The sequence below is a fragment of the Octodon degus genome, unplaced genomic scaffold, assembly GCF_000260255.1.
Source record: "Octodon degus isolate 3935 unplaced genomic scaffold, OctDeg1.0 scaffold00146, whole genome shotgun sequence".
NCBI classification, from domain to species: Eukaryota; Metazoa; Chordata; class Mammalia; order Rodentia; family Octodontidae; genus Octodon; species Octodon degus.
Window position 1 is genome coordinate 1167975 of NW_004524722.1, and position 10574 is coordinate 1178548.

The following is a 10574-nucleotide window of genomic DNA, read 5'->3' on the forward strand; positions in this document are numbered from 1 at the left end:
GGTCCCTGTGCTTTGCTAAGCTTGTTCTAAGTAGGTGCCTTAGACCACTGAGCCATCTCACCAGCCCCTACACTATACTTTTCTAAGGTAGTCCCCGGCCCCTTACCTCTTGTGCTATAATTAGGTGCTTGTATCTTCCAATGCCATGAGTGGGCTTTGTCTTGTACTGCCGACTGGTACTCAGTAGAATGCCACCTAAAAGAAAAAGTAGAACAAACCTCTTTCTAAGCTCCTTAAGGAACAAAATATCATGGTTTGTGTCTAGATGTCCCCTCAAAGCCTCATGTAGTCATAGGGTGGGCTTCTAGACTTTATGATTGATTCACTGTCCAATGCTGGGATTATGAGTGTGAGTTTTATACACACCCTGAGGTGGGCAGCCTGTATACAATATAAGGGAGGGAAAGAGCCTTTTGGTGCTCCTCCCTTTCGGCTCTTGTTGCTTTTGCTGTTTTCTGCTGCCATGAACTGCTCCCCTGTGCTACACAACCCTACCTTAGAGGCATCTGATTTTAGACTTAAACCTCCACAAACTATGAGCTAAATAAATCCTGCCTTCCTTAAAGTTGGGCATCAAGTACTTTGTCTCAGCAGAGACAGAGATACAAAGTAAGGAGACAAATTCTTCACTACAGAACTGAGAACATTTGGGGATAGTGGGCCTCTTGTTTGGGTTGAAACAACCAGTCCAGTTATATCTTGGTCCTGGATAGTGCTAAGTTTGCCCTCCTTTTCTCTGTTAACTCCTGGAATATATCCAATCCCCACAACCCATGTTTCTTTGAAACACCCTCTCCTGCAAAAACCATGGTGAAGAAGGGGACAAAAATATATTCTCATGGGGCTCTCCTCTCTTGTTCTTCAACAGGTAATAATTCTTTTGCAGTTTTTCAATGGGGATTATATAGAGAAAAAAACAGGCAGCAAAAAATAACCTGCAAAAAATCAGTTCACAGAGTTCTATAAAGGTTTAAAAATCATTTAGCACTAGGGATACAGCTCTGCAATAGGCTGCTCACCTAATATGCACAAGCACCCAGGTTTGATTCCCAGTACCACAAGAACAAACAACAACCTTCTAATACGATTTATTCATGTTGATATGCAAAAATATCCAGCATATTATTAAGTGAACAACAACAAAAACAAAACACTTCAGTACAGAACTACAGGGGCTGGGCAGATAGCTCAGCACATGAGTACCTGCCTGGCAAGTGCAAAGTCCTGAGTTTGACCCCCAGTACCCCCCCAAAAAGAACAGAAATATAAATATAAATACACACACACATATATACATATATATATACACACACACATATATATATATATATATATATATATATATATATATATATATATATCAATAACATACGCTGTGGTAGATCCAGAGAGGTGACACCCAAATCCCCCTTCAAAGAAAAATTTATTGCCTATATCTTGCTTTCACATAGATATGTATACAGTACATATATTCTCTTTCAATCCTCATTAATATCCTTATTTACAAATAAATAAGAAATAACTGCTTAAAAAACAGGGTGACGGCTGGGGAGATAGCTCAGCAGTACAAGTGCCTGCCTGGCAAGTACAAGGTCTTGAGTCCGATCCCTAGTACAAAAAAACAAAAAACAAAAAACTTGTAACCCAAAAAAATCTAGTGTCATGACCACATAGTAGCCCAGCAAGTAAGAGGTAGAACTGTCATTTATTATTTATTTATTTTACGTATTTAGTACAGGGTCTATAAGGTCTCACTATGTAGATCAGACTCGTAGTGATTCTCCTGTTTTCAGCCTCCCAAGCGCTGGGATTATAGGTGTGGGCCACCATGCCCAGTCTCAGTCACCGTCTCAGAGCACCCCAGGGGCAGGGCCAGCACAGCACCTCTGGAACTGAACCCCGGCTGTTGTGCTCTGCCTAAGCAGGCGCTTTAGTCTGCTGAGCTATCTGGCCAGCTCAGAACTGCCATTTAAACTTGGATTAATCTGACTGCACAGCCTGCATTCATAACTCCTAGGTCAGAGATGGCAAACATTTTAGAGGACACAAACAGCCCACTGTGGTATGTGTGTCATAGGTTTGCTAGCACTGTCTTTGATCATCACCCCTAAATTTTTAGAATACGAAGTCTGTTCATGGCAAGTGCAAGGGCCTGAGTTCAATCCCCGGTTCTACAAAAATAAATAAATTAATAAATTAATTAATTAAAATTTTAAAAAAATGGAATTCCAAGAAAGTCAGCTCCATATCAGGCCAATCAGAGATAACCCAGGCTCCTTCCACAATTATAATAGTCATTACGTATTTTATCAAGACAATCTAGGGATATTATAGACCTTACCAGGACTGGTGAGATAGCCCAGCAGATTAATTGCCTGCTTTGGCAAGCACAGGGACCAGAGTTTGACACCTGGCCCTGTATGCCACACCAGCCCCGCCCCCAAGGCAAGCGAAGCCTGTGATTGAGTCCAGGTGAGGTGGCAAACACCTATAATCCCAGAGCTGGGGAAGCTGAAAATAGGAGAATCACTACGAGTCCAATCTGCATAGTGAGACCCTGCACCAAATACATAATATGGGGGAAAAAAAAAAAAAGAGAAAAAAAACTTTAGACCTTACCATGCTACACATTACATGATGACCACTGTTTCTTGGATAGTTACAAAGATAAAATATGAGGGCCAAGGAGATAGCTCAGTAGAATAAGCACTTGCCTGGCAAGCGCAAGATCCTGAGTTCAATCCCTGGTACCACAAAAAAAAAAAAAAAAAAAAAAAAAAAAAAAGATAAAATATGCTAATTTCCTATGAGATACTAAAGGTATACAAGGAATAATGATGGGAAAACAGGTAATAACCTATTGCAGTACAAAATACCTTAGTGAAGATGAGGGCAATGTTGTAAGGTACCCAGAGGAAGAAAGAACTAACTCGTCTTTTCTGTTTTTTTGAAAATAAAAGACTCTTGTCTTTTCCTTTTTTCTTTTTTTTCCCTGAATTTTTTGAGACGAAGTTTTGTTCTGTAATTCAGGTTGGCCTTGAATTCACTATGTAGCCCAGCTGGCCTCAAATTCACAGTGACCCTCCTGCCTTAGTCTCCTGGGTTCTGGTCTTACAGGCATACACCACGATGCCCAGTCTAACTCTGTGGTGAGGTTTCAGGGTGCAGGAGTAGTGTCCAAAAAAGGTAATGGCTGTGTTCTTTAGTAAGCAGACTTGCTTAGAAACCCAGCAGTGATTTCAAAATACAGAAGAAAAACTGATCTTTGAGATAATGATACATCTAAAGTTGGAAGAGCTGCAAATGCTTGTCTCAGTCTCTCATTTGCAGGAATGCCTTGGAAAGGAGACTATAAGTTCAGTTTGGGACAATTCCTATAATTAGAGAAACTAGTTAATTTAAAAGTGATTCAAACCACTGTTAAATTAATCACTTCCCTCCCTTAAATGAAAGGTTTGGTTAATTTGCTAAATTAGTTGCTTTAATTGTAAAATGTATGAGTTTAAAAGCTTCTGATTTCCAGTAAGTTCAATTGGTTTCTTTCCCTTTACTTTGTGTCATTAAGTTGGATTTCCTATTGTCACATTAATATAGCTTCCTGAGAAAAAACACCACTCTTTACTAAGATGCAAAACAGGCTTTGAAAATCTTTCAGTTAGCACAATTATAAGATGTAAGCATATTCTGAGTTCTTCCACTTCACTTTGTTTTCCTTCGCACATGCCAAAGACAACTGTCCTTCAGTAAGTAGGAACTAAGCTCACCAATCTAGGATGGGGGTAAACAACTTGATTTTATTTATCTTTTCCTTGAAATTGGAACAAGCAGTAAGGCTATGCAGGTAGGGAAAAGGGAACAGTGTGGTGGTGGTGGGGCAGAGACAGGGACTGGAATAGCCCTAGCCAAGAATCTAATTTCAGCATATTCTCTGCATTCAACAGACACTAAGTCCCTCAAGGGCAAAGACAATGCAATGCCTGGCAAACAGCATATGTTTAGTGAGTGAATATTTTAAAAACAAAACAAAAATGGTTCTTGTAGCCCAGCATGGTGGCCACACCTATAATTCCAGCACTTGCAAGAGGGAGACTGAGGCAGGAGGCTTGGCATAAGTTCGAGACCAGCCTAGAATACTAAGTGAGCCCAAGGCTAACCTGAAAAAACCTCCTTGAGGTAATTTACCAAGATATTCTGCAATGATTTGTCCCCAAGAGCTGCCCACTTCTTATTTATTTATTTATTTATTTATTTATTTATTTTGTTTTTTTGTGCCGGATCTCACTATGCACCTCGAACTTGAAGTGATCCTCCTGTTTTCAGCCTCCCCAGCGCTGAGATTATAGGCTTGCACTACCACGCCCCAGACTCCCCACTTCTTTTTTTTTTTCTTTCTATCAAAATTTCTTTTCATAATCTTTTTAGTTCTTTTAATTACTTTGAATATATAAGGTTTCTTTCTTTTGGCTCATGCTATGATGAGAACATTCTCAGCTCCTTCCAGATAACTTTTTAGACATCTCCTGTTAATGTTTATCTCTACCTGACCTTTTTTAATAGAAATTTTATTTCTATTTTTTTACTAGTATGTTGAATTAGATAAGATTACATTCATCATGAAGAATTAGCTGCATGAACATAATGATTCTTCTTTTATCCTTTTTTTCCTCCTCTCTCCTCCCACTCCCTCTATGGCTTGTTCTCATTCCCTTTTGTAAAGGGTTTAATCTCCTTGTTAGATTTAAGTTAATAAGAAAAATATGGTAGACAAAATCAGGTCCTTCTTAAATACAGCCAGCTGGGATTGTACTGCAGGCCCATATAAAAAGTGAAAACATGAGTGTAGAACTAGAGTTCCTTCCTCTATTTTTTTTATCATAACTATAATCAATTTTGAAATATGTAACTTAAAAGGTATTTCAAAGAAACTATAAAAAGTGCCATAGTTGGGCTGGCAAGATAGCTCAGTGGACTAATCTGCTTAGGCAAGCATAGGGATGTGAGTTCAATTCCCTGGCAGCACATGCTGTGCTCCCGCCACCCCCAGGGCCTGCTGAGCCAGCCACTGAGTCGGGAGTGGTAGCACAAGCCTATAATCCCAGCACTTGGGAGGCTGAGGCAAAAGGATAGCTGCTGAGACCAGCCTGGGCTATAAAGTGAGCTCAAGGCCAACCTGAACTGTGAGATCCTGTCTGAGGAAAAAAAAAAAAAAAGACAAAAAAATAACTAAATAAAACCGAGTTTGGGCCAGAAAATAAAAATGGAAATTAACAGAACTTCTCTGAAGGGCAATCTGGCAATACCGAAATTTTCAGTTCATACTTTACTGACTCAGCAAGTGCAATTCCAAGAATTTATCTTATAAATGTACAGGAAACAAGTCTACAAAGACATAAAAATGGTTGCTGCAGCAATGTTTTAAATAGCAAAAAACCCAAAATAGCTTAAATATCCAGAATGAAGTACAGTCATATAAACACATAATATATCTTCACGTGCATTACATTTTTTCTGAAAGATATATGACACAGGCTGGAAATATCACTCAGTGGTGGCATGTATGCAAGGCCCTGGGTTCACTCACTCCCTAGCACCTGCCAGGCATGCCAACACATGCCTGTGATCCCAGCACTCCAGCGGCTGAGGCAGGAGAACTGCCACGACTTTGAGGGCAGCCTGGGCTATATAATAGATTTAAGACAAGCACGAACTACAGTGAGATCCTGTCTCAAAAAAAAAAACAAAAAACCAAAAATCAATTCCTAGCACTTTGCCCTAGTATGCAACCCTTGAAAATAATTATATATATATAGATAGATAGATAGATAGATATTAGCAGAAACATGTTCAACACAGATTAAGAAAATAATTGCAAGACAACACACACATACACATGAAATACATACTGCTAACTCATGTTCTCACCAATAGTTCTAACTTATGTGAGGGGTGGAATTTGGTTCTTGTACTCCTCTCAAAGATGTATTAGGCATCCTTCTCAACAAAATTATGATAGAGTGCTAGACGGTCACTTTAAAGCAGGCAGATCAGCTCAGTAGAATAAGTGCTTGGTTGACTAAAGCAGGCAGATCATATCAGGAAATAACAACTTACCTGCACAATACATAGGACTCTCTCCCCCAGTTCTGAATCTAAAGAAGGAGAAAGTATTTAATACAATTAGGTATCTACACTTTTCTTTTCTTTTCTTTTCTTTTCTTTTCTTTTCTTTTCTTTTCTTTTTTTTTTTGGAGGAACCGGGGATTGAACTCAGACCCTTGGGCTTGCCAGGCAAGTGCTTACCCTACACTTATTTTTAACGTTACTAAAATTTGTAACTTTGAGGCTATTCAATGCTATATGTTCTCTTACTCCTTCCTTCTACAAACAATATTAAACACCTACTACGTGCCGAAGTACTAGGTCCAAGGATGCAGATACAAGCAAAATGTCTCTAACTATGATCTAGTTGAAAATAATATATATAAATAAATACAAACTGCAATATAGTATTGATGCAGAACAGGAACATGTGTAAGATTCAGTAGGACACAAAAGAAAGTGCCTTACTTCTACCAAGGGAGAGGAACTATTTGAATTTAGTGAGTGTGTATGTGTATATGTGTGTGTATATGTGTATGTGTGGGTGTGTGCTTCAGACAGGATCTCACTTTGTAGTTCAGGTTGACCTTAAACTAACTATGTAGTCCAGGTTAGCCTAGAACTCACAAAGATCCTCCTGCTTCAGCCTTCAGAACGCTGGGATTGTAGCTTGCACTACCACATCCACCTTTAAATTGAGTTTTTAAAAAACGAGTACCTGGCAGGACAAGGTGGCACACCCTCTGTAATTCCAGCACTCAGGAAGCTAAGACAAGAGGATTGCTGAGGGTTCAAGACCAGCCTGGGCTACAAATTGAGCTTAAGGCCAGTCTGAACTGCATGGCGAGACCTTATCTCAAAAAGACCACAAAACAAAACAAAACAAAATGAGGACCCATAGGCTAACGATGTAGCTTACTAGTACAGCATTTGTCTTGCTTGAGTAAGAACCTGGGTTCATTCAACTCCCAGCACTAAAAAAAATAGCAAAGCAAAGCAAAGAAAAGGAGAGCCTGTTCCCAGTTCTTTACCCCTGGAAGAAAATCAATCTAGACAGAGGTATGAAAAGGTGAAGCTGAAAAAGAGCAGGCAGCAGGGTCTGAATAGAATTTCTGTAGCAGGGCAGGGTGTAAAGATAAAATGGAGGGGCCGGATAGCTCAGTTGAATAAGTGCATGCCTGGCAAGTGCAGGGTCCTGAGTTCAATCCCTAGTACTAAAAAAAAAAAAAAAAAAAAGATAAAGTGGAGAGCTATTTAGCAGCCAGACCATGATGAACCCCATGCTAAGGAGGCTGGTCTTTATTGTGTGCAGTGAACACTCTTGGCAGATCCAAAGCACAGAAGTGGTTTAATCAAGGTTCAGTTTTGGAAAGGTAAACCTGGAAGCAGGTGAGCTATGAAATGGGGAGAGGTGAGGCTGAGGCAAGAAGAAAAAGGATACAAGCCTTCTGTTGGCATTAGAAAAGGCTCAGGGAGCACAGAAAAAATGGCCAGCTGTGAGAGCCAGACTGCACCCAAAGGCCAGATGGCAACAAGAAAAATAACATGGCTCTGGTCAGCTAACGAAGCAACTGGAGCATTTTAGTTCTACATTGTGAGAAACTTGGAAACCAGACTGTGGTACAAATTGGAGAAAAGTTAAGTTGGCAACTGAACATTGACTCTTTTCCAAACTGACCTGAGGTAAGTTGTTTGCTATCACTATAACTCAGTCATCTCACCTTTAAAACACACACAGTAGCGTAACCTCATGAGACTGAAAATCTATCTTCAACTGAGTCAATTTCTTCCACTGTGCAATGATGGTAGTTATATTTGTCCTATAGTGTTTTGGGTTTGTTTTTTTTTTCGGGGGGGGGTGATTACTGGGAATTGAACTCAGAACCTTGTGCTTGCCAGACAAGCGCTGTGCCAGTGAGCTATATTCCCAGCCCTGTCCTTTAGTACTTTATGAAGGATAGAGATAAAATGTAAAATGTCTATCATGGTGTCATAGTAGGTGATTATCAAATAGTAGTTAGCTAATAATATAAAATAGAACAAAATATAGAGGAAAAAAAAGACTTTAGCAAATGTGAGGAACTAATGATCCAGTTAAGAGTGTGAGGTAGCCCAGGAAGATAGGCAACTCATTATTTTTCATCCTGTGCCTGCTAGACATAATACACTTGGTGAATACCTACTAAACAGAGAAATAAACTACCAAATGCATTTCAGGAGCACCCTGAAAAAACAAGGAGGGTACACTCTGTGTATAGTACAGTTAAACAAACAACTAAATTTGGAATTGAACTTTAATTCTTTTTTTGGAACCTTAATTCTAACTCATCTTAGAGCAAGATTAATCTTCCTGGACTTCAGTTATTTATGTGTAAAATGTGAGCATTAGCACTTGTTTTACCAAGTCATTGAGGTTCAGTATTGAAATCCAGTGGTAAAATCTTTTTTGTCTGTTTCTTGTTTTTGTGGTTTTTTTTTTTTTTTTTTCTTCTGTATTTAGGACAGGGTCTGCAGGGTCTACAGGGTCTCATCACTCATACCGATTCTCCTGTTTCCAGCTTCCCAAGTTTTGGGATTCAGGCATGCCCCACCACGCCCAGTCTCAATTGCCATCTCAGTGTGCTCCATGGACAGGGCCGGCATGGCAAGCCAGGGATCGAACCCCAGCTGTTGTGCTCTGCCTAAGCAGGTGCTTTAGTTCACTGAGCTATCAGGCCAGCCTTTGTTTCTTGTTTTTTGAGACAGGGTCTCACTACACAGCCCAGGGTGACTTTCAATTAAATCCTCCTGTTTCAGACTCTCAAGTACTGAGATTATAGGCATGTGCCACCATGCCTGACTCAGGAGGTAATATCTGTCATTAAGAAATACTGAATAAAACAAAGTGAAAGGACAGACCTTGACGGAGATGGGTATTTTGGTAGAGAAGACCTCTCTGATAAAATAGGCATTGCTATAAACCTAGATAAAAGAAGGGAGCAAGCTACGTGATATCTAAGGAAGAATGTGCAAAGACCCTGGGGTGGGAGAATGCTCAGATCATCCAGCAATGGGAAGAATACAGCATGGCAAAGCTGAGGAAGGAGCATAAAATGAGCACAGGTTATATAACATCTTGTGGGTTATGTTAAGGGTTGAAGATTTTATTTCAAGTAAGAAGGGATATTATTACAGAATTTTGAGCAGAGGAATGACATGAGCCTATTTGGTTTAGAAAGAATCATTCTGGTTTTAGTGTGAAGAAGAGACGACAAAATCCAAGCCAGGGAGATAAGTTAGGGAGATGGGTGATGATAGTAAAGACGAGGAGAAGATGAGGAGCTGGTCCCTAGTGGCTCAGCAAATCAGACCAAAGCTGGAGGTGAAGAATGGCTTGACTCTATGTTTTAAAAGTGCAGCCAACATGCTTTATTAAAGAACTGTATGTAGAATGTGAAAAATAAACCCAGTATGGTGATTCATGCCTATAATCCCAGCATTCAGGAGGCTGAGGCAGGAGGATCGCTGCAAGTTCAAGACCAGCCTGGGTTACAAAGTGAGCTCAAGGCTAGCCTGAACTGCATAGCAAGACCCTGTCACAAAAAAAGTAAAAAAGATTAAAAAAAAAGAAAAAAAAAAAAGAGGGCCAGCTAGATAGCTCAGAGGATTAAAGTGCTTGCTTAGGCAGATGCAGAGACCAGGGTTTGATCCTGGCCTGTCACGCTAGCCCCACCCCTGGGGCACACTGAGATGGTGATTGAGACTGTGCATGGTGGCGCACGCCTGTAATTCCAGCTCTTGGGAGGCTGAAAACAGGAGAATCACTACAAGTCTGATCTGTGTAGTGAGACCCTGTAGACCTCTTACTAAATAGAAAAAAAAAAAAAAGAAAGAAAGAAAGAAAGAAAGAAAGAAAGAAAGAAGAGAGAAAGAAAAAAAAGTAATACTTTCAAGGATAAGTCCAAGGACTTTGGCCTTAGCAGCTAATCAAAGCAGCTTCTTTTTACTAAAAATAAGGAAGGACCAACATAGCAGACAATTAAAGCTTGAGATAATACACAAGTAGACAAAAAGAAATAAAAATATTACGTGACCTATGAATGCTACTGTTAGGCGTATTTATTAATATTCTTACCTTAGCAATGAAAAGGTATCCTTTAAAACGGTCTTGTTCCGCAGGCACAGCACCTATAGCAGCAACAGCTATGTTAGAATAATGTCAACCTTTCACAGCCCTCCAACACCTCTAGTCAAAGAGGCTGCAAAGCCTCAGTATACTAATCAAAAGTACCTAAGATTCTCATTTAGCAAAGAAGTTATCCTACAGATAAAACCAAACATGCAAGCAAACCAAGATTATCTTTAGTATTCCTCCTACTAAAGAAAATACTGAAAATAAAGAAGTCCCCACCTACACTGCTTTTTATCCCATTTTCCCTTTCAAATTTTGTTATTTTTCTAACATCAAGCAACTACTACTAGGTATCTGTCACGCA

General features: G+C 39.7%; 1 protein-coding gene across 1 annotated transcript in view; it reads right to left on the reverse strand.

Moving 5' to 3' along the window:
* The window catches only part of Mrpl48 (mitochondrial ribosomal protein L48), a 64022-nt gene that overhangs the window by 52120 nt on the left and 1328 nt on the right, over positions 1-10574 (reverse strand). Inside the window, exons 2-4 of the mRNA XM_012517124.2 lie at positions 10214-10266; positions 6112-6149; positions 107-195 (exon numbers count right to left, since the gene is read on the reverse strand). Of these exons, the coding sequence (XP_012372578.2) occupies positions 107-195; positions 6112-6149; positions 10214-10266 (180 nt within the window). The remainder of the gene's footprint in view (positions 1-106; positions 196-6111; positions 6150-10213; positions 10267-10574) is intronic.